Below are 25315 nucleotides of genomic sequence, written 5' to 3' on the forward strand. Positions count from 1 at the left end.
TCTTTCTAAGCTGGCAAGCGACACACGCGCTTGATCCCATATTTCGCTAAGATTTCTCCTCCTCGTTCTACTTTCAGTGCAGATGCTCCATCATAATAGTTTCTATTTTCGGTTGGAGGGTTGGCTACACGTTGTAGGTGCAGATGTTCACTGCTGAGCTAAAAGCGTTTGGGGGAGAAGGTCGAGCTTGGTGCTACGTATTTTCACGAGACTAATAGACAAATAGGTGAAGTGCTCTCATTTTTCGAAGAAACACTTGCGCGAGAATCGTGCAATTGAATATTGGTCGTTTGCGGAACCAACGAAGCACGAACAGCGAATTAGAGTTAAGAAAAGGAAATATGACATTCGTTTTACACCTGGAATCTGTGTACGATCATTATAAACTCTGAACCGTACAGGAAACGTAGTACGGGGACACGATTTAAGTCGTGATGAAAATACAAAGGGTGCTATAAAAATACTGATGGAGTAAACGAAATAGTAAGTGTAGAAAAAGAAAAGAATGAATGAAACGTAGTGACGTCTGCTAAGGACGACCTTCAAAGTATACTCTGCTAATGCAACTAAAGACTCGACCATAGACATGGTCGTACATATGATAAGGTTAAAGAATATTATGACACTTTACATAAACACAATGACACGAAGCAAATCTTTTCTACGATTGTTTTACATTACAATTGTTATTACGCAATCAGAGTTTCCCACTTAAAGCTCTTGTCAAAGTAATTCGAAATAACTCGTAACAAATCTAGCAAATAAAAATACGTGTAAAGTACAATCTATTCGTTCGAATAAATATCTCGTGAAGGAAATAGCATTATATGAAAAAAGAAAGAATTGCAAATAGCGAGAAGTTTACTCAACGATGAGTGTCCCTGAAAAAGCTTTGTCATTTAACTCCAATTCACGAGAATTCCAGGTCGTTGGTACTCTCAGGCAGTCATGCGAAGAACGCGGAGTAACAAGAGGCATCAGACTTCGCTTTTATTCAATTAATTATGTAGCATATGTGGCTTCGTAACATTTGATCGACGGTATTTGCAAATAAACACTGTAGGAAATCAGGAAGAATGTTACATATAAGAACATATTACTCGATACAATTTTCAAATTGTAATTATTTAATTTTCCTATACATATATATATTTATCATGCAATATTTATAAAGGAAACTAAAATTGATTGCGATAAAGTTTTTATACATCGCTGGAATTAAATCTTAAACTATATATTTTCCTGCACTGTACCATAAACAGAATAACGAGCATAGAGTTACAACACCATGTACATATCAGATTTCCAGTTCGTTCCCACAGACATCGTTTCTTATGAAATTAGGTATTGAGCTCACTCTTACAAGCATTTTTAAGTGTTGCAAATTCTTAGTCTTACAACGAAAAGTGCAACGAGGATTACAAGTTGCTCGAATTTTAACATCGAAGCAAAATTTGATTCGATTCTTGAACGATCACTGTAATATTCTACGAACCACTGGTCAGGTGGTTGCCACCATGGGCTCTAGTTACGTTACTGAGATAAGTAATATTGTTGACAGAAGCATATAACGTAATTCAAGAACGAATCTGATAAACGTATACTGCCGAAAATCACAATATTTCAAAAGTCTTGAGCAAAGAGCTTACTTACGCACGTATATCTCGAATGTTACTTAGAAAATTAAATTATTCCAAAAATTTACATTCTCATTTTCCTTAATAATTATAAATCCATTTAACGTTGTCACAGAAGATCTACGATCGTTATCTAAGATCAAGAAAAAAATGTGCAATTTACATACATGCCAGTGCTTTATCGCAATTTTGTGCTACGTCATTAAACATCTGCAGCTTGTAATCAGAACATCCTCTTTTGTAGATATTGTTACATGGCTATATAACTTCTCATACATACTGATCACTCCCTATTTGCAAGTAACTAGAATAAAATCTCCATTAACGCATTTAGAAACTCAAATAATCGTATTTTCGTTCATTTTATATTTCATTTTACATTTTCACAGTCTAATGATTGTTGACAATAAAATACAGGTAACCCTCCTATAACACGGTAGATAGGTTCCTAGAAAATGTGTTGTGTGAAACCGTGTTGTATGAGACCCAGAGCCAGTACAAAAAGATTACGTTTTAAAAACTTACTAAAAACAAATTTGTTTTTAATTCTACGTAAACAACTTAATTTTCATTTAAAATATAAACGTATGTACGACACAAAAGAAAAGAAAAGCAAAGATATTATTTTAATTTAATGCAACTTTAATTTAATAAATTTCTTCGTCGTCACTGTTTATGTAGAAGTACAGTGTTGTACAAAGGTTTTTGCAATTTTCTTATCGTGTTAGTGCGAAACCGTGTTATGGGATACCGTGTTGTAGGAGGGCTACCTGTACTTTATAAGGAAAAGGAAAGGACTCAAGGAAATGCTAGATGAATGGCATGTGATATCTCGTCGATTCAATTTCTTTTTATTTCTCTCCTTTATTTCATTTAAAAGGATGAACGAAAAACTTGAAAATATGAAATGAACGAATAATAGATAAACCGATTTGAATATATAAGTACATTGATTTGTACGACTAAAGCAGTAACCGGTAGTACGCTTTTCCAGTTATTCATTTCCTTCGTTTGTCTCTTTCTATCTGCCATTGTCTCTTTTTGGCTTTTTACGTACGTGCCTCGACCAATAATACGATGCACGTGCGTTCATTCATAGAACGCTAACGTGGTTTCAGAGTACCGTGTACGGCTTAGTCTCGTAATCAAGTAAGATGCGGACACCATGAGTGGCAACCTTGCAGACAAGATGACACGTATGCATAGTCGGATGTGCATAGCATACGGTCGCATTGGCTGTTGGCTGTTGAGTGACATCTCATTCATTCTTACATATCAACTACAGAAGCGGCCGATAACTATGGAGCGATCGATCGTACATACTCCATGTTAATATTTTGCTAATAGTAGCGTACGTAGATTTCCGCCCTTTTTAAATATCGTGCACAAATGAAAAATTAGAAAATATTTTAATATTCTCTCGTAGATCCATGAGAATCTCTGCTCTGAAACTCTAGCAAACCGATGCATTGGTAATCAAAAACGGAATCCAACGATAATGACTCGCGTTATATTGTATCCTTACTGAAATGAAAAAATATTTGCGGATTATGAAATATAATCTGAGCTACAAGGCTTCCCGAAGGCTGCATGCGGAAAATATAGAACAATTGAAGTACGTACATTTTAATCACGAATAACACAGGATAGGGTAAGATAGCGATGAAAATAAAAGATTTATGAACCTATCAGTCTAGTAAAATTGCTTGTTAATGCTGCTCTACGTTGTACTTTTCATATTCCAGAAATTTCACCGTTTACCTCGTAATCGGATCAAGTATCGGAGATGGAGTTACTTCTAGTCAAAGCGTCTATTCTCGGGCACGGAACTTGGAACAAGTTGAAGCAACACATTTCATTATACCGAAGTGCAACAGCAATTTTCCATGATGTCGTTGAGCTTGTTTTCACTCGTCCCGTTATAAAAATAGTTGGTCAATTTTGCGTTAATTTTCCGGTATTAGAAGTAACCGGAACACAGGAACGCCAAGGAAAAGGGTGCACGTTGCTGCAAGTACTTGGAGGAAATTGCGCAAATACGCGGAATGTCGTCTGAGAAGAAAAAAAACTGATGTATAGTAGTATTAGATCGTTCACGGTGGCTGATTGCTTGACGATCGTGTCACATTATATCGTTATTTATGACAGACAATAAGATAACTTCGTTATTCGTGCATGATTTCGTGGATCGCGTGATTCGAGCAAGTGAACTCTCGTTGCAAGTAAAACCTCGAACATTCACTCGCGCTCAATAGTTATTTTTCTTTTTACCATCGTTCGTAGAAATTTCGAACTGTCGAAATCAGAGACATTACGCAATGATCGTATCGTATGGTATCGTAAACAAGAACTGTTTGCAGGTAGGAATGCCACTAGTTTCCAGGTGTTACAATTCTACTTACAATGGCAGTCGATCACTCGAACGTGTATTGTGCATCAAAGAGTACATATACTTTTCCACTATTCAAGTTTAATTATTCTCTCCATACGCTTTCTATGAGCGAATAACTTTCACTGCTTATCAGTATTAAGATGCTTCGCGAACATTTGGAATGTTGTCCAGTGCTGAATTTTCTTTAATAATTTAAGAACAAATCGTCATCGAAACGATTTATTAATTTAACGGAATATTAATCTAAAATTTAGTGCAAATTTGTTAGATGCATACTTGTGTTCAAAGACCTTCGAACATATTCGTCATCGGTCGACGAATGTAAAGTGTACGCGGAACCTTCTTTGTAACGATATATGTAACGCCAGACGTGACGCTACTTTCACAGAAAAGCTAGCATCATTGGTCTGCGTACCACGGGTGCCCGAGTTGAGTAGTAGTTCGTATTTTTAACTATATGACGTAGGCAAGAAACAGTCAGTAACAGTACGGATGGTGAACGGTAGATCGTAGACGTGACTGTTTGCTTACGAATAGACTTATTTCCACGATCGGTGTCATCGAGATCGTGGTCAAACAACGGCTGCAACCACCTTGGCACGAATTCTTGATTGAGGAGCAACTGGCAAATTTTATTGTTCCCGCATAGATTCGTTGCTTTTAGATGAGAATTCTTAACCAGCGCACTTACACGATATATATCGTTGTGAAACAAAGGTACAAGATGTCCCTATCCTTGACCTCGGCCTCGATGCCGAACAGATGCTGAACTCTTCAAACGATTGAATTTCGCAAAATTTTCATCCGATCATTAAAATAGGAATGATCAGAGATATTTTTACACTAAATTTGTCTGTACATCATACGTCGTACTTATCATCAAAAATCTTTGCTATAACGATCGTTTGACATCTAAACTTCATTGAATTTGTTTAAAAACAGATATTGTTATGAATACTTTTGGTGTCCTTTGCTAAATTCTTAGACTGATCGTGCGAATAACTGTCGTGACCTTGCGCAAGGTTTTAAACAGCTGAACCATCTGCATAATTTGCATCGATCAATATTGCGGTGAATAATTATCAGAATATTCTTGTTTTCCCGTACGTTCTATGCTGAATGTTTGTATTTTCTAAAATTTTATCGATGATTTAAAGGAAGAATGTTTTTCATAATACGCTTACAATACATTGCGCTATTGATAAAAATTATATAATTCAAAAATTTTCTAAGGCAAAGTAAAATCTCCTCTATTTAAATATTGACTAGTTTCATGTTGAAAATGGAACAAGCCCACATAATTGATTACTCGAAAGTATGTTGGAAAAGATAGAACCTGTCTTAACATTTCGTGAAGTTAGTTTAGGTTTATCGATCATTATATTTTTATTTAAATTTTCGACTATGTTAACTTAAATACAAAAAAAATTCGAATATGTAAAAAATATATAATACAAACCATATATTAATTAGCAATTTGTATTTAATATCAACTGATATTTAGACATAATATCTGTAGAAATAAATTATGACCAACGTTTACACGTGATTCATAATATTATAGTATCAGCATTTTATGCATTACCAAAACTAACAACAAGCTAGTTGTCATCCGTGACTCATGTACAGAATTAAAGTGTTTCCTTTCTCTCCTTTTACCTCATCATTTAATTCGCGAGTCGCGACTACATAATGCGTAAATTTTAATTAAATAACAGATAAAATATTTCCTACCTAAAAAATATCTAAAAGTAGAAAATGCATTTATTACAAGAAGTATCTTAATCATTTATAAGTCAAATTACATATAGAGTGCGCTGTATGTATACATGTATAATATATCATAATACTGAAATCACAAAGCTTGCGATGGTGCACATCTTAGTATTCATAAAGCAATGCCAAAGTAATCATTTTCAAATATATATCATATTACACTTACGATATTACGTTAATTTGTAATATGAAGAATTGTTATTTTATTTTTAAAACATCGAACAACAAACTTTATTTCCTATCAAAATGTTATTCATTAACTTAATTCATAAGCAATAACAATTTTACTTGCAATAATAGCATTTAGAATTTGTTGCAAGAGATTTTATAAATTATTTAACATAACACATAAAAATATTAACTGTTAGTAATATTTTAAGACTTATTTTTTCCAATATTTCAAAACTTGTAAATATAATATACGGCACCCGATTTATGCTCTTCTCAGTTCGTGCAACTTTCTGAGGCTTCCATCATTTCGCAGAAAACCACCTACCAATTCCACGTAATAAGCTTCTGACGTAGAACCCAACAATTACGCAAGGAAATTGCAATGATGCAACGAAAATCTTCACAAATTGTATAACACTTCATAATACTTCATAATCGTTCTGCGTAGAAAATCTATTACAATATTATTCTTAGCTCTGCAGAAATTTATTTATTCCTTACCTTCAAGTTGTTCAATTAAAAAAATATATAGAAAATTGTTAAAAGAAAAAAGTATTTTTTATACAATATTCATATTAATTTTCATTAGAAATAACAAATTATTAAAAGTTAAAATGAATAAAGGAAGGAGAATAAGAGACACATACGGCATAAATATTTATCATTTATATTATAAGCATATTCAATATCTAAAATCTGTACACAAATATAAAAATGTTTGTGTTAATGTTTCTTTCTGTTATTCCTTTGCCCCTTCCGATTTTTTCGGCCATTCCTTTTACGTTTTTGCTCAAGCAATTTACGCACCTTTAAAATTTGCTCTGGACGTTTTAATTCATTATTTTTTTTAATCTTTTCCTTTATCTTATGATTGTGTCTTTCCCAGTGTGTATAAGGCACTGATTGTACTAAAATGTATAGAAAATAAACATACATAATATGTACATACTTAGGTAATATATATTATTAAATTTAGATGTTACTTTCACATACATTTTTTAATTTCTGAAGATTCATTTTCGCTGTCATTATCAACAACATGTATTTTACTTTTCTCCTTCCAAGTCGAATAAAGATTTGATTTATAACTGGCAGGTATCCAAACTCCAGACTCTGTTTGTATTTTCTTGACCTTTTGTTCCTTTCAAAAGAATATTTCTTTATAAATAATTTGTTTTTCATAAATTCATTGATAATGTCGGGTACATACATTATTAATCGTAACAATTTTCTTTTTTTTACGATCCCATTTTTTAATTTGCGCCTGTAGTCGCTGAGATTTTTCATTGTCACCAGTTAAATCCATTTGTTCTTTTTCTGCTTCCGTATTAAAAGAGTTAACTGCCAAACTATAACAATATAGTTAAATATATTATATAGTAAAATAATTATTTTTCTAAAAACTTACCCTTCCTCTGTGTGCTTATCTGGAGCGTAATATGGAATAAAAAATTCGTCGTCTCGTGTTATAGACCGTTTTTTCTTTTTGGGTTTATATAAATCATTAAGGTTTCTTTTCTTCGGTAATACAATTGTATCAAATGTTGCATTGATTTCGTCAGTTGTACTTGAAGGAAGACTCGCTGTTTTTGATACATCTGCAATATATCATAAATCATTAAATAACGCCGTATTAGTAAAATTTGCGCTAACTTAATTAAAGTTCATATTCACCTTCTGACTTCTTTTTAGCTTCTAACTCATCTACCTTCCTATGAAAATTTATGATATTTTCTTTATGTAACGTTCGTTTTTTTTTCATAACTTGGTAATCAATAGATGATGCTTTTGCGCCAATTTCAAATATTGTCTGTGACAAATATTTGTACTTAATAACTAAATATTACATATATCTAACAACACATTAATATAAATTTTGTAAATATACATACTCCTTGTGGTTTATAATTTACTATCTTTGATAATAAGTTCACAGTACTAGAAGAAACGTCAGAATACTCTGGTATAATACCTGCTTCACTAATATGTAATTCCTTTACCCTTTTAATACTTTCTGACGAAGCTGAAGGCCGTGACCGAATATACTGTTTATATGCATTGTCACAAACTTTCTCCATATTTTTCTGCAATTTTTTGTAAATGTAAAAACGGTAATACTTTTTTAAAACAAATATGGTGAAAATGCATACAAGATCTGTAGAACGATTATGCCAATTTATTAATTCCATAAGTTCTTCTTCTATCATAGCTTGTGGCATTTTACCAATAATACCATCTTTATTTTCTGTTGATCCAGAAGGTGATACAATATGCAATGGACGTCCAAGGAAAAGATGTAAATCTAACAAATAAGCATATTCATCTGGACTTACAATGTTGTATGCAGTACCGGTACGACCCGCTCGAGCACAACGACCTATTACAACAATTATTGATGTTATATAAACTCTTAAGTAATTTAAAACCTAACTTATTTACTTTCCTACTCTATGTACAAAGAGCTTTGGTTTTGCAGGAAAATTAAAATTGATTACATTATCCAAATGTGGAATATCTAAACCTCGTGCTGCAACATCTGTTACTACTAAAACTTTGACTTTACTAGTTTGAAATTTAGCTGCATTTATTTTTCGAGCTGATGCATCCAAATTAGAATAAATGAACGTGCTAGAAATTCCTACTTTTTCCAATACCTATTAATAAAATGCAATTATTAAATACAGAAGAGTATATTAACATTAAATTATTAGTACCACTTATTGCATACTTGGTGAATATATTCAACATGATGCATTGTTGCAGCAAAAATTACTGTTTGTGAATTGCTCTTAGTAACATTTTTTAACAAACACAACAATACTGCCAGTTTTTCCTCTGGTCGACATACTATGAATGAAAGAGCTAATTGTTCTGGTATTTTACTTTCTACATCTAAACGTAGTAAGACTGGATCAGTTAAACCAGCCTTTGCAAAATCTACTAAAAGCTTAGGTAATGTTGCAGAAAATAATAATGTTTGTCGTGCTTCTGGTAATCTATTTGTAATCTCATTAATTTGTTCACCAAAACCCATTTCAAATAATCTGTAACATAATTTATAAATTAGAATCTTATTATTTATAAATTATAATGAAAAGGAATTACAATATTAAAATACATATATTTTACCTGTCAGCTTCATCAAAGACTACATATTCTATATTATGTAATTGTAAATCCATTTCAATACATATATGTAGAAACCTTCCGGGTGTTGCTACTAATATATCAGGGTTTCCATGAATTGCACTGAATTGATTTTCTATACTATCACCTCCCAAAATTACAGCAGCTTTTAAGCCAGTGAATCTACCTAACTCTTTTATAAACTTTAATGTCTGCAATGCTAATTCTCTAGTAGGTGATAAAATTAAAGCTCTAGCACCAGCTTTTGCCTGTCTAATTTTAAGTTTTTCAAACAAAGGAATTAAAAAACAAGCAGTTTTTCCACTACCTGTCCTGGCCATTGCCACTACATCACGACCTTCTAAAGCTAGAGGAATTGTCTGGAAAAATATGATACATTTTATAATATAGAAGAATACAAATATACCAAAGAATAATAATATATAATATCAAGTAATATTATAAAGCATACCTTTCTCTGTATAGGTGTTGGTATTTTATAACCACGCTTTAATATTCCTTTTAATATAGGAAAACTAAGTGCCATGGACTGAAATCCTCCTGATTTTTTATACACTTTCTTTTTAATATTAATAATTTCATTTTCTTCATCATTATCACCTATTTCTTTTGGATCAATAAATCCCACAATATTTATTTCTTTCATTTTAAAGTTTGTTATAGTTTTGTTATAATTATTTGTTTTGATAACACTAAGTTGTGTTAACAATAACTTTAAAAATAAATTACTTAACACGTGATTTTGTTTCACATACTATGATAATTATAAGTCACAGGTAATCTCAGTTTAATTGTTGAATAGCAAAAATTCCGTATTATGCATAAATTACTGCTTACAATTATTATTCCAAAATTATTTTCACTTTTATTATCTCTGTTAAAATAATATTTAATCCTTTTAAACGTATAAAATCATCCATATATTATAAAAATTTATAGAGGTACGTATTTATTTAACGTCTTTATATTAAATGCCTTTATTTTACGTTATACAATTATCCCATTTACTAATACATATGCATATATAAATAAGTATACATAAACATTTAAGTATATGTATATTTTTTCTAGCATTTTCAATTGTTAATTTATTTAATTTTATTAAATGCATATATAAATTAATTTTTAACGTATTGGCAGCACTTAATACACATTCTACCATATTGTATTTAAGAAGACAGCCATTTTTGTGGCATCTGTCTTTCCTTCATAATTCAACATGAAGTAAGTATAAGTTTCAAAGAGATATATCCACTAAAATAAGTGCAATCATTCAAAATTGTTTCAATATATTGAAATAATTGTCCCATTAAAATACTTGTCACAAATATGTTATCAATCTTTTCAGGATCGGTCTTTGTGCGTATAGTGGATATAAAATATATCCTGGTCATGGTAAAACTATGGTTAAGGTGGACGGAAAGGTATGTATTAATAAAATTTATATACTCTAATTAGTTTTATTAAATTTTGAATACTGTAGTTATTTTATTATTCAATAGTATTAATTTCATGTTTATTTATATTGATCTGATTATAACCTCTATATTTTTACAGACGTTCACTTTTTTAAACTCAAAATGTGAATCTGCACATTTAATGAGGCGCAATCCAAGGAAAGTCACATGGACTGTACTATATAGGTATTTATATTTATTTTTTAATTTCTTTATATTTTATATCTTATGATATATTTCATAATGTTATAGACGAAAACATAAAAAGGGGCAGGAAGAAGAACAAGCAAAAAAGAGAACACGACGAACACAAAAATTTCAACGTGCTATTGTAGGTGCATCACTTACTGATATTTTAGCAAAACGTAACATGAAACCAGAAATTCGTAAAGCACAGAGAGAACAAGCAATTAAGTAAGTACTTAAGTGTAAACAGATATAGACTTATGTATTTCAATTTATCTTACAAATAAAAAATTTGATATAGACATCTGTTCCTTTAATATGATATTTAATATCATATTTAATTTCAGAATGTCTTAAAACAAATGAATTGCTTCACCCAGAATTGTTATATCTTTCACACTGTCTGGCTTTTGCGGGTTCATACAAATTTCATAATGTTATATTTTTTGTTACTCATAATTTATAATACATGTATATTAATTTCTTATTGTAGAGCTGCAAAGGAACAGAAAAAAGCTGCAAAAGCAACAAAGAAAGTGTCTGTACCTCAGAAACCTTTAAAGAGTATGCCAAAGCATAAAGCTGCAAAAGTAACACAGAAATCAGCTCCACGCGTTGGTGGAAAACGTTAAATTTCATTATTGTATAAATAAAAAAAGACTTTATATTTAATACATTTATTTATTTTCCCAAAAAGTATCTTTTATCAATTAATAAGTATTAAAGTCGTAAAATTATTTTTTATAAACAAACTGTATTGATAAAAAATCACATGAATTTTAAACTTTATACCATACTACTTAATAGCCAACAGATTCAGTTTCAGTGTGTCAATGTGCTAGTAATTCTATTTATTTGTATTCAATTCTTTTTTTAATAAAGATAATTTTATTAAAGCTTCATCTCTCCATGCGCGTCTTTCTTGCAGTTTGTTTAGTGGACATATTTCATTTAATTCATTGCTGATTTTTTCTGCCATTTCACCTTCAAATTTAGGAACTGGACCAAACGTCATACTTACATCATAAATCGAATTTTTGTATGTTTCACAGTATTTCTTCATTCCTAAAAAAAAAAAAAAAGGGTTATATAATGAAGTAATTTAATAAATTAGTTTGTTTTTTATAAACAATAAAAATATATTACCTTCTGCATTTAAATGTGCCGCTTCAAAAGCACCGAGAAACGCATATCGCATCCCAAGACCTTCACTCATGACTGCATCCACGTCCTTTACACTTAATATTCCATCAGCTACTAATCTCCATGTTTCATTTAAAATTGCATATCTGAATATAATATCGATAATCAATAAAAAGTTGGGGTGAAAAGCACAAACTTTTAAATATACATTGACAAAAAAATTACGTACTGTATTCGATTAAGTGCAAAACCATCAATTTCTTTATTAAATACAACAGGTGTTTGTCCTATCTCAGTCATAATAGCTTTCGTTTGCAACGGTATCTCAGCCCGAGTCCAAGGAGCTGGCACAATCTCTACAAGCGGCACGTAGTATGGAGGATTTACCTGTATTTAGAATATTTTAAATCTTTAGTTATTTATACAACATTTTTTAAATCAAAAATTTTTTTATTATTATTACTTCATACTTATTGTTCAAAAGTATACGTACAGGATGAGTTACAATAACTTGTTCACGATGTTTTAATTTTTCGCTAAACAGAGATGGACAGAAAGTAGATGTGGAAGAAGATAAAATCACTTTATTATCGACTAAATTGTCAAGTTCATTGTAGACCTTAACTTTCAATGATAAATTTTCAGGAACGCATTCTTGTATAAATTTGGCTCCTTTTACAACTTCGGCTAAATTAGACGATCCTATTAATCGATTAAATTCGTTGTAATACGTAACCAATTTAATATGTTAATACATAATTCATATATAATATATATTATATAAATGTTATGAATGATTCGTTATATGTATATATAAATATATATAATATACAGCATATGTACGAACCATTAATTAATTTAAATTGCTGATCTGCGGTAAGTGACCCTCTCAAAAGACCAGCACTTTCGAGACGCTTCAGTTGCTGTTGAATATCTTCGAGAGCACGATTGATTTGTTCTTTTACAATATCATAAATAATCACTTTGTAACCTACACTAGCAAAAAGCATTGCCCAACTGCGACCAATTAAGCCGCTAAAATAAAAATCATATTATTACTATATTTTGAATTAAATTAATGCCTTTAATATTAATATCATTTTTCACGGTAATTTCTTATTATAAGATGTGTTATTTAAATGAGGTATTAAATTTAAAATTTTTATAATATTAAATTACAAATCTAACATGATATTATTATTTGAAAAGAGTTGTTTTCAAAATCATATACATATATAATATATCTGTTTATCGTTTAATATTACTACTATTATCTTATCAATAGACGTCCGCGATTCGGGGCATCAGTGGTTTAATTTTTAAGTGAACTACAGTTTAGAAATATTTTGATTATAAAAATAGATAAATGTAATCTTCTATTTTTCTTAATATCCTTATAAATGTAATTTTGTATCTGCAGTGAAAAATTAATATTAAATATAATTGCATATGTACTTTCTTTTATCCTTAATGAAACTGAAGGTCGGAAATAATTAATATTTTTAATTTTATTTGACTAACTTTCATTACCTGCCAATTATTCCAATTTTTTCATCCTTAAACGACATTGTCGAATATCTGATCACTTTAAGATATGTATAAAATATATAAAGTTCACTCTCCGAAAGGTGCCAGAAGTGTAAGTAAGTAACATGTTGTCTGATGCTATATAACTTGTCTTTCTAATGTATACGTACAGCTATTCTTAAGATATCCCCACCATTGACAAATGTTAATCTGACAAGACATAGGTTTTATTAAATTTGATGATACATAAAAGCAATTTTCATTAATAATTATCCGATTTATCTGATTTATTTGACCTCGGTAGAATATTTCGAAAACGACAAGAAATAAAAAAAGAAAATGTTAAAACAAAAATTGTTTAATATGAAGAAGAACATAATGTAATATAAATCTTTATGAAAGAAGTAGTGGATGAAATGTCAAGGTCAAGTTACTCCTTTTTACGACAAAAAATTAAACAAATTTTTTTAAATTTCGCTACAAGTTGCGATCGATAGATCATTACAAATTTGCCTGTGAGCAATGACCGTAAGACCAATCACGTTATCACGATAGCTAGATGAATGTATGCTATAAATGTTTATATGATTCGGTGATTTTAAAACTTTCCACTGAATAAAATGGCACTGTTAATAGCTCATTGGATTCGTATTAATGTATGTTTTTTTATTATATATAAAAAAATATAACATTCCATTAAAAAAAAATAACTTGACCTTGATATCTCATTCATCATTTCATTCACATAAATATTTATACTATATTATGTCCTCCTTCGTACCAAATAATTTTTGTTTTAACATTTCTTTCCTATATTTCGCCGTTTCACAGATATTACACCGAGTATAGATAAAACAGCAGACACCCAGTATATATAACAAAGAGAATACATATAATTTGACATAATCAATAAATACATATGAATATCATAGTTTTTAATATTATTGTTTATAGAATTTATGTAAAATTGATACATTGGAAAGGATCCAATAATTACTTGCATACTGCAGCTTTTTTCTTGTAGAAAATTAATCTGTAAAGAATGATTGGTTGTTACCGCAGTTAGATGGGGAAAAACCTACATTTCGCGTCAAGGTTATATTCTGACGCATTGTTAAGATAAGTAATATTCATATTCTGTGAGTACGTAAATATTTCAAGAGGTATTATCTGCTTATCAAAGCTAATATAACTTTTTAAGTTTCTGATGTACCTATTTAGTTTTTAATATTCGTTATTTATAAATATTATCTTATTTGAATTAAAGAACATTCGTTTAATTGTATAAATTTCTTTGTATATTCACAATGTTTGAAGTTTACGAAAACAATACAATTTTAGACCCCACTTCTGAAATCCAGGATTTTGCCTGTTATGGATATGGTAATTATTCATTTACTTTTAATTTCAGTATTTCAAAAAAAAGTATGACATGATTTCATAAGTTTAATATAAAATCATAATTTAAATTATTCTAAGTATATTTATATATAGTAAAGGGACATATTTACAAATGCATTATTTTTTCAAAGATTTACAGACAATGAATATCCAAGGTACTTGTAGTCCACTTAGTGGATCTCAAGGGACAGCAAGTGTTAATTCGCCTATATCTACTGCAATGTCACCATTTCAAGCCACTGATTTTATATCATTAAATGATGCGACAGGTATAATGTTTTCTTATATTATATAAATTATTTGTTTCCTTTTATGTTAAGTTTTTAAAAAATATGTCATTGTTTTTGTTCAAGTCTTTGAAGTACCATATTTAACAATTTTGGAACAACCAGTAGAAAAGTTTAGATTTCGGTACAAGTCAGAAATGGTAGGAACACATGGAAGTCTGGTGGGTTCAAATAGTAACAGTAATCGTCATAAGAATGCACCAACAGTACAAGTATGTATATGTTTCATATTAACAATAATAAAAAATGGTTTTAACTTATTTAAATAATTAATAAATATCTCTAATATGTTATTTAGTTACATAATTTTATGGAAACTGCAATAATACAATGTACTTTGGTTACAAGTAATGAAGGTCAAAGAATTCCGCATGCTCATAGATTAGTTCATAGAGATGGTGGTATGGATTATGATGATCCACATTATGTTAAAGTATCTGCAGATACTGGATATACTGCAACGTATGTTGTATAATATTCCTTTGTTAATTTAATAAAATTAAATTTAATTAAAATAACATTACTAATAGTATCTATTGTTTTACTACTCATTTCTATTATTTATCATTAACATTATAATATAATATTTAGATTTCATGGAATGGCAATTATACACACTGCAAAAAAATATGTTAAAGATGAACTTATAAAAAAAATGAGGAGGGAAGCTTTACAAAAGAAAAAGAGTACCAATATAAATGCAACTCTTAGCACACGAGAAGACACGCAGGTATGTTATTTTATCATATATACTAATTATTCTAAGTTATTTCAAACATAAGATTATGAAAATGTAAGCTAGAGGAAATTTAATTAAGAAAGCATTTCACCTTAAAGATTAAATCTGATGCTGAATGCCACCAAAAGCATGTAAATTTGAATAGTGTTGCACTGTGCTTTCAAGCATTTATTTTGGATGAACATGAAAATATGATACCATTAACGGAACCTGTATATTCAAATGCTATTAATAATCTCAGTAAGTAAAAAGTAACAGTATATTTAAATCGACATATATCGACAAAATAATATAAAAAAATGTTTTGTAATTTAACAGAGAGTGCATTAACTGGAGAACTAAAAATATGCAGACTTGATAAACATACTAGTAGTGTTGAAGGAGATGAGGAAATATTTATACTTGTAGAGAAAGTGCAAAAAAGTAATTATCGACATGTATATATTCAGTAAAAATTTATTGATGTGACAAAATATAAAAAACAATAATTTTATATAAATATTTTTAATTTAATACTTTTGTTGCAGGAAATATTAAGATAAAATTTTTTGAATTAAATGAAGATGATTGTGAAATTTGGAGTGCATATGGTCGTTTTTCAGAATTAGATGTCCATCATCAATATGCTATTGTATTTCGGTGTAGTAGACTATCAAAAATAAACTACCTTAATATTTTTTCAATGGTTATAAGGGATAAATACAATATGGGAGAAAAATTTAATCTCATTTTCCTCGAAAACGCGGCTTCGAATAAAAAAATATTACTTCCTTTTTTCTCCATTTATTTTATTAGTTTGGAAGTGCCTTGTGTTTGTCCCTTGTATTTGATTATTGATATTTTACTAACATTTATATAACGTTAGTACAATGATGAAAGATTTTTATATTGATATATAATAATTATTGTTTTTCTTTCTTTTTTTTCTTATAGAACTCCACCTTATAGAGACTGCAATATTACTTCTCCAAAAGAAGTTTTTATACAGTTAGAACGGGGATCTGATGGAGGTTGTTCTGATCCAAAAAAGTTTATTTACAAACCAAGCGATAAAATTATAGGTAAATTACATATAAGTTAAATTGTTTATAAATTTAAAGTAAATTTAAAATGAAAATAATATATATTTAGGTAGAAAACGTCAACGAATGTCTCACTCTGGAAGTTCAGAATTATCATATATACAACCAACTTCTAATCATACTAGCTTTGAAAGCATATCAGAGATTTTAAATGGTAATAGTCAAGAAATTTCTAAAGAATTAAAAGAAATTTTGTCCGAAGGTGTTACATCGCCATTGAACAAAGATTTCCTTGACAATATAGATTTTGACAGTAAGTATACTTGCCAGTAATTGTGAAAGTGCTAATAAAACTGAAAGAAATGATTTTATCATTTATTTTGTGTTGCATTCATCTATATTGCAATAAAGATATTTTTGCTAAAATAACGAAAAATCGACTTATTAAATTGAGTTTGTAATTTTATCGTGATTAACTTTTTACTTTATAATATATTTAAAGCACAAAACTTCTAATATTTGGAAATGAAATACATATATTAGTTCACTTTCATAATCACTAGCATAGACAAATCTTTACTTTCCAAAACCTGAGTTTGTTTAGGAAAATTTTTATTTTACTTTTTTGTAGAATATTTATTACATATTAGCAACGGTGATGAGAATGCATTAGTTTTTGATGGCTCATCAACTATGCAAGTACGTATTCTTTATTTCCTATTTATATGTTAATATATTTGCACAATATATTTTGTAATTAATCAGTAATATTGATATCTCTTTTATTAGCATCAAGATGATATAATGTTCGCTAGAAATACACTTATTGAAATTATGCAATGTATGAAAAAGGATGTAAAAGGTGTAAAAGAACATATTCAAAAACTGCTTAAAGTTCGATCGACATATGGGGATTCTCCATTGCATGCAGCACTTCGTTACGATCAACGTGATATTGTTAAATACTTCTTATTGTTATTGAGTACTAATAAAGATTGTAAGACACTTGTCAATAGTCAAAATAGTTCTGGAAAAGTAAATATTTTTTTATTCATATATATATTACATATAATACATTATAATGAACATAATATTTTGTTTAGACACCATTACATTATGCTGTTTTACAAAACCGACCAGGAATTACAAAAGCATTACTTATACTTGGAGCTGATCCAAATCGTACAGATGAGCATGGATTTTCTCCACTACATGTAGCTGTGAAAAGTAAGCTGAAATGTTGAAGAAAATCAATACACGTGAAAATCATATCATAGAACTATTTTAATGTGTATAAAGGAAAGTAAAGTCTTAATAGAATCATTCATTTTAGACCGCGAAGATGCTGTTTGTGTTGATGTGCTATTATCTGAGAAAGGGACTAATATTGAAGTTTACAATGATGCTGGATGGACACCATTACATCTCGCAGCACAAGCAGGATCATATGATGCTGTATGTTCACTTCATCGTGCAGGTGCAAATGTAAATAGTACTGATATGTCTTATGGTCGAACAGCATTACATGTAGCTGTTGAAGGAGGTCATAAAAATATAGTTGAATATTTATTGAAAAAGGTATACTGCTTATGTATACTACTTATTACTTTTACTTATTACTTATTATTAATTATGGGTATCATATGATTTGATGCTTATGCTATTACAGACGAATATATCGGTAAATAAAAGAAATTTTAGTGGAAATACTGCTTTACATACTGCAGTTGTATATACAGGAACGCGAGCGAACGAACTATGTGCATTGCTAATACAACATGGTGCAGATCCACACATTCAAAATCATAATCGAGACTCAAATGACGTATGTTATTTTTTTCTATAAAAAATTTTATTTCTTCTTTTTTGTTGTTTAAATATGTAAAATTTTTTATTTGATTTATTCATATATATTCAATAGGTAGGTGCAAAGGATGAATCATGTATTAATGTAAAAGTTGAAGCAGATTTAGATGATGAAAATACAGAAAAAACTATTGGGCAGTCATCATTTGATTTGGCTATGAATAAACCAGACGTAATTATTATTTTACATTCATAGAAATAAATTTGAATACAATAAATTAATAATAGTATTAATTTAAAAATTTAATATAAATATTAATTTCTAAATCGGATAAATATGGTAAATTTCTAGATTAATGAAACATTTTTTGTAAAGATTTTACAGTTGCTTAATGTCCAATCTGAGGAAACCACAAAGGCAGTGTGTTCAGTTGCTACAAAATTAGAATTAAAAGATGAAGTATCAGAAATCAGTTTGTTAAACAATGAACATAAACAAAAGTTATCCATTTTATTAGACAAAACACAAGGATGGCTTAAACTTGCAAAACATTTAAATATTGAACACTTGTTAAGAACATTTCAGCACAGTTCAAGTCCATCATTGATTCTTTTAAATTACATTGATGTAAGTTTACATATTATATTTTTTAGTTACAAAATTCTTGAATGTTTGTGTCATAAGATGTATAAAAAATTGTTTAGGTAGACGCATCTGTAACACTCATGGATGTACAAACTATGTTAAGTGAAATTGGAGAGGAAGAAGCAGCTGATTATATAAATGAAATTTTATCTATATGTTCATAAAATTCATTTGTCTGTTATTAAATATATTTATATTATGTAATAATATATATAATATAATATGTATCAGTATCATGTAAAATATACATAAATATTTTTTTAAGTTTGTTAATTAAATCTATTAAAATATAATGTTTTTTGTAATTTCAACGAATATAAGTAAATATATGTAGCATATTTGAACATGGAAAAGTAAATTATATTTTAATTTTCCCTGTTTAGGTTTGAAAAAAATGTCACATTGAGTCTTTTGAGATTAAAATAGTTTATTGCATAAACTAAATATAACTTCTTCAATTTATTTTATTGCAATACAATATAGATAATACTTGATATGCTTAACCAAACATTAATCTACTTCTTATCGTCCCAACCTATCAAACGATTGATTTTTTTTATATTTGTTTGAAAATTTTTATTTTCTTTAAAAATGTATCATATTGCATTATTGAACATTTTGACGACATCCTGCATATATTAACATATTTATATTCAAAATAAAATGCTTTTTTTTAACTAAAGTGTGTGTTGAATTGTGGAATTCAACAGAACAGCTGTTACATATAGTATATTATTCATTTCTTTTCAAAAAGGTTATTGAAGTGTTGGAGATTGTATTGTATTTTTTTCTTTCACTTTTAAATATTTGTACAATTTATGTCATAATTATCAAACTTGGATATTGAAATGAGTCACATATTTACGGGAGGCGGATCGTTTCTAATTTTATAAAAGGATATTGTGTTGAATTAGAATAATATTAAAGTAAAAGTTCTATTTTTTTAAATTAATAATTAATTACATTAAAATTTAAAGAAAATGGATAAATTAAGGAGAGCATTAAGTGGTAATGATCAATGTGATGAAGAAAGTGGTATTATTACTCAGGTAATTAATGTCATATTAAAGTTGTATAACTTTCAATAACATTACTCTTTTCTTACACGTAATTTCATTTTATTTATGTAAAACTGTCATTTTAAATGCATACAATTTTTAATGGAAGACTGATGTGGATTTTGTGGTAAGCTTATAAAGTAAAAAGAACATAAGATTTTATATATTTAAAAAAGAAGACATTTATTAGCAATGAAATTATTTTTTAATATAAACCAAATTGTATAATTTTTTATTTTTAGGTTATGAATGAAAGTACGTTAAGTTGGTCAACTCGAATAAAAGGTTTTGCTATTTGTTTTATTGTTGGTCTTCTCTGCTCCTTCCTTGGATCCTTTGCATTATTTTTACACAGAGGACTTACAGTATTTGCTATATTTTATACATTAGGGAATATCATCTCATTAACAAGGTAGAATAGTATATTTAAATTAAACAACATTAAACTTTTATATAGGTATTTCCTTTAAAAGTCTCTTTATTTACCAAAAGATATAACATTGAATAATTCAATAAATACATTATATTATAAAAATTATTTTAGCATGAAATTAGTGTAATATATATTTTCAGTAATCCCTTATTTTCTTATAAGTATATATAATGATCTTTTGTATGTAATTTATAAAAAAATATAACAATAGGTCTACTAAACACAATATGTTTTTTATTTTATTCATAGCACATGTTTTCTAATGGGTCCATTCAATCAGTTTAAGAAAATGTTTGCAACTACAAGAGTGATTGCAACTATTTTAGTATTTGCGGCAATTGCATTAACATTATTTGCAGCTTTACATGTGAGTATACTATTAAAATTCATAATATATAAATATTATAATAATATAATTTTTGATTTAATTAACATGCATCTTTTCAGCTGAAGAATGCTGGATTGGCTCTTTTATTTATAATTATTCAATCATTGGCAATGACTTGGTATTCTTTGTCGTATATTCCCTATGCACGTGATGCTGTTAAAAAGACTATTGAATCATGTATCACATGAAAAAGTTGACAAAACATACAATAAACTATCTCACTTAATAAACATGTTAATATTTGTACATTGTTATTTTATATTACACAAGTTATGAACTGAAATATGAAACAGACTTAAAGCACAATATAACATTAATTAAATAGAAATTATAACAATTAAGATACATACATACCTCATATGATAAGATGTCTTTAAATATATATTAAGTATTGTAATATTTGTAATATCATTGTAATTAATTGAATTTACTAAGTTCACATAAAATATATAATATTTTCATATTATTTCTTTTATAGTTATAATGTAATTTTTGTGAAGTAATTAATAATTTTGTATATTAAATAAATATAAAATTATTTTGTGTCTTTTTTTATATTGTTTCCGATATATGTTTCTATTACTTACTTATTTCTTCTATTACATTTACATTTTTTGTGAACACACATATAATTATATTAATCACTAATATACGTGACACTAAATTATGCTAATGATAATCTAATCTTTTAGTGTTTGTTTTTCAATACAGATAAGCATTAAAAAAGAAGAAATATAAAAACAAATATAAAATATTAATAAAATCAAAATGCTTTATTATGACATTATTGCTTCGCTAAATGCTATAGACATTGTCATATTTTAAAACTATTATAATAATTATAAATAAATAATAGAAGTTAAATAGATTAATTTATATTAATATTATAAATTAGTACGAAGTTTATAAAGGTAAATGGTATTTTGATTAGTTTATTTTAATTTAAAAATTGAACGTTAAATATTGAATAACCAATCATCTATCATCATAATTGCAACTACCAATCATAATTCAAACTGTTATTTCGTCATACACAGATGGCAGTTCTAATTGGATGAAGATATAAACAATAATTTCTTTTACGTCCTTCGATCAGCAGCAACAGGTTCTAAGTACAAAGAAAATTCTTCAGCAGCCATTATACCTTCTACGCGCGGGTCGCGAACGGTTCACGAAGTGTTCGATAAGCTACGTTCTATTTTGCATATCTTAATATTTGTTGACACACTTACAGTAAGTGAAATTTCTGGATTTTAATATATATCTAAAATTAGACTATAGATAGATATCATATAATGTAAAGAACAACTAAAAAAAAGTGGTAAATAACCGTTAGGAAACTTAGATTTGAAATATCGAAATATTTTAGTGCAGTTTGCAATGTAATACCATGTTTGCATTCATAATACCTTTTTGACTGACTAGTACAATTATTATATTCAATTACGTCATAATCATTATATACATAATTAGTAAATAGAAAGCAATAATTTCATTTTTTTTTTATTGTACGACTGTTATAATCTATTATATTTATTTTATAATTTCATATATTAGCGACTATTACCGTTTATGTTTTTACAGAGGAAAATTTATATTCCATTTCCTTAATTTAAAAATGCCTGCACCAGAAGCTGATTGCCATAATCGTAAAGCTAATTTTAAATTCAATTATAAACATGAGGTATGTTTTCATATTTGTGAAATATACGTTACATTTAAATTTATTAAATATTGTTTTATGTACTTTATTTAATAAATAGTTCATATAAGATTATATAATTTGTCACTATAGGAGGCACGTAGAAGAAGGAGTGAAATATCTGTGGAATTACGTAAAGCTAGAAAAGATGAACAGTTACTAAAACGGCGAAATTTGAATATAGGAAAAGAATCACAGAATCCTGTGAATGAAAGTAACCTTTCACCAATTTCTACATCTATAGAAGAAATTGTTAATGCTATGAAATCTTTGGATGAAACAGTTCAACTCCTAGCCACGCAGTCATGTAGAAAAATGTTAAGCCGAGAAAAAAATCCACCTATAGACTGTATGATACAACGTGGAATTGTTCCACTGTGTGTTAAATTTTTGGATTATCATCACAAGTATGTAATTTGAAATTATTTTAATTTAATTTTATTAATTTATAAATTATTTATTATTATTTATATAAAATATTTGCAGTGATGCATTGCAATTTGAAGCAGCATGGGCTCTGACAAATGTAGCATCTGGTACATCAGAACAAACTCATGTTGTTGTTAAACATGGTGCTATACCAAAATTGGTTGCATTACTTAAATCTGCATCATCCAATGTTGCTGAACAAGCAGTGTGGGCACTTGGAAACATTGCTGGAGATGGACCTGTAACCCGGGATATTGTTCTTCGATATGATGCTATGCCACTTTTACTAGAATTAATTAAACCTGATACATCTGTTTGTATTTAAATAAAATATCTATTTTAATATAGTTATAATAATATTAATAAATTTATTATTGTTACAGGTAACATTTACACGTAACATCGTATGGACATTGTCAAATTTATGCCGTAATAAAAATCCTCCACCTCCATTTGAAGTTGTAAGAACTGCTCTTCCAGTGTTAAATCGTTTACTTAGTAATAGTGATAAAGATATACTTGGTAAATTAGTTATACTTATTTATGACTTATTGTATTTTTAATTGTAATAGGAATTTTATAATTATAAATGATTTTTCTATTATAGCTGATGCTTGCTGGGCTCTTTCATATCTTACGGATGGTTCCAATGATAAAATACAAGCAGTTGTCGAGTGTGGAGTTATACCAAAACTTGTACAATTACTTGCTTCAAACGAAGTGACAGTCTTGACACCAGCACTTCGGGCTGTTGGAAATATAGTTACAGGCAATGATCTGCAAACTGATGCGATAATATCAGCAGGTGGCTTGCAACATTTGGGATTATTGCTACAACATCATCGTATTAATATTGTTAAAGAGGCAGCATGGACTATAAGTAATATTACCGCTGGAAACATGGAACAAATTCAACAAGTTATAAATGCTGGATTGTTGCCACCTTTGATACGTGTTCTACAATCTGTAAATAAATCATATTTTTCATTAACTGTTCAATTAAATTCAATTAATTATACATTTTAATATAATTGTTTGTTATTTTGTAGGGCGATCTTAAATCTCAAAAGGAGGCAGCATGGGCAGTAACAAACTTAACTTCAGGTGGATCTGTGCAACAGTTAGCCCAATTAGTACAACTGGGAGTGCTTGCACCATTTTGTAACCTTCTAGATGCAAAGGATTGGAAAACAATAATAGTTGTTCTTGACGGTTTAACTAATATTTTCAATGCAGCGGCAAAAATGGGGGAAATTGAACGAGTAGCTATTATGATAGAAGAAATTGGTGGTTTGGACAAACTAGAAGCCCTTCAGAATCATGATGTAGAACAAGTATATCAAAAAGCTACTGCAATGATAGATACTTTCTTTTCAGACGCGGTAAGAAATTTTATGATAATTTAACATTGAACCACCAATAATGATATACTTACTTCAATATTGCATCAATCTTTTATATTAAAATAGGATGCTGAAGAATCAACATTGACGACACCTACTGCAACTGATGAACCATTGGAATTTAAACCAATTGAGACAGCACAAAAGCATTTCAATTTTTAAAATTTCTTTATCAATCTTATGATATTTAATATACTAGAGTGTGTTTCAGTTCATTTTGTAAATAGGTTTACACTTTTTCGTCGTTACAAATGAATATTAAAGACAAATTTTTGTTCCTTTTATAATGCTTTATTAACATTTTGTGTGTTCTATGATATCGATTTCCATTTAATGTTCCTTTTTATAAATAGATTTAAAGTTGCAGTTTATTTATCTACAGTTCCCTTTACCATTTTTAATAATTGTAGTTTCAGAATCCGTTTTCTATATTAATTATGTATTTTGTGATATTCTAATAATTATTTTTAAATTCATTTTAATATGTTGTATTTTTTCAAATTTAAAACACACATGTACTGAAACATATTTTCAGATTTCATCAGCGTTAAAATTATATCTATCA

At 28.6% G+C, this 25315-nt stretch overlaps 6 protein-coding genes across 6 annotated transcripts; 4 read left to right on the top strand and 2 right to left on the bottom strand.

Moving 5' to 3' along the window:
- Positions 1–6699: 6699 nt before the first annotated feature.
- On the bottom strand, positions 6700–9769 carry LOC108546019 (ATP-dependent RNA helicase DDX54). Its single transcript, XM_017897927.1, has 11 exons — positions 9575–9769; positions 9106–9482; positions 8705–9020; positions 8420–8630; positions 8127–8353; positions 7869–8060; positions 7651–7786; positions 7385–7574; positions 7187–7325; positions 6970–7117; positions 6700–6884 (listed from the first exon to the last, which is right to left on the bottom strand). The coding sequence occupies exons 1-11, from the start codon at positions 9767–9769 to the stop codon at positions 6700–6702; spliced, it is 2316 nt and encodes a 771-aa protein (XP_017753416.1).
- Positions 9770–10265: 496 nt separating this feature from the next.
- On the top strand, positions 10266–11413 carry RpL24 (ribosomal protein L24). The gene is made up of 5 exons (XM_017897954.1): positions 10266–10347; positions 10472–10547; positions 10681–10766; positions 10833–10994; positions 11260–11413. The coding sequence occupies exons 1-5, from the start codon at positions 10343–10345 to the stop codon at positions 11396–11398; spliced, it is 468 nt and encodes a 155-aa protein (XP_017753443.1). The 5' UTR covers positions 10266–10342; the 3' UTR covers positions 11399–11413.
- A 34-nt stretch (positions 11414–11447) lies between these two features.
- On the bottom strand, positions 11448–13608 carry Had1 (beta Hydroxy acid dehydrogenase 1). The gene is made up of 6 exons (XM_017897953.1): positions 13440–13608; positions 12757–12944; positions 12403–12611; positions 12139–12296; positions 11913–12055; positions 11448–11831 (listed from the first exon to the last, which is right to left on the bottom strand). The coding sequence occupies exons 1-6, from the start codon at positions 13475–13477 to the stop codon at positions 11614–11616; spliced, it is 954 nt and encodes a 317-aa protein (XP_017753442.1). The 5' UTR covers positions 13478–13608; the 3' UTR covers positions 11448–11613.
- A 1054-nt stretch (positions 13609–14662) lies between these two features.
- On the top strand, positions 14663–19501 carry Rel (nuclear factor NF-kappa-B family member relish). The gene is made up of 18 exons (XM_017897952.1): positions 14663–14819; positions 14969–15106; positions 15191–15336; positions 15423–15586; positions 15716–15854; positions 15962–16103; positions 16182–16286; positions 16391–16502; positions 16797–16924; positions 16995–17198; positions 17517–17584; positions 17675–17920; positions 17989–18112; positions 18219–18463; positions 18555–18710; positions 18807–18923; positions 19068–19319; positions 19397–19501. Exons 1-18 carry the CDS (start codon positions 14744–14746, stop codon positions 19499–19501), a joined length of 2667 nt encoding a protein of 888 aa, XP_017753441.1. The 5' UTR covers positions 14663–14743.
- An 816-nt stretch (positions 19502–20317) lies between these two features.
- LOC108546028 (vesicle transport protein SFT2A) lies at positions 20318–21404 on the top strand. The gene is made up of 4 exons (XM_017897941.1): positions 20318–20386; positions 20638–20807; positions 21078–21195; positions 21276–21404. Exons 1-4 carry the CDS (start codon positions 20318–20320, stop codon positions 21402–21404), a joined length of 486 nt encoding a protein of 161 aa, XP_017753430.1.
- An 887-nt stretch (positions 21405–22291) lies between these two features.
- On the top strand, positions 22292–24912 carry Pen (karyopherin subunit alpha). The gene is made up of 8 exons (XM_017897930.1): positions 22292–22449; positions 22801–22900; positions 23012–23325; positions 23405–23660; positions 23731–23869; positions 23955–24313; positions 24397–24729; positions 24817–24912. The coding sequence occupies exons 2-8, from the start codon at positions 22835–22837 to the stop codon at positions 24910–24912; spliced, it is 1563 nt and encodes a 520-aa protein (XP_017753419.1). The 5' UTR covers positions 22292–22449; positions 22801–22834.
- Positions 24913–25315: the final 403 nt, after the last annotated feature.

Source organism: Eufriesea mexicana, unplaced genomic scaffold (genome assembly GCF_001483705.2).
Source record: "Eufriesea mexicana isolate 0111107269 unplaced genomic scaffold, ASM148370v2 scaffold596, whole genome shotgun sequence".
Classification (NCBI taxonomy): domain Eukaryota; kingdom Metazoa; phylum Arthropoda; class Insecta; order Hymenoptera; family Apidae; genus Eufriesea; species Eufriesea mexicana.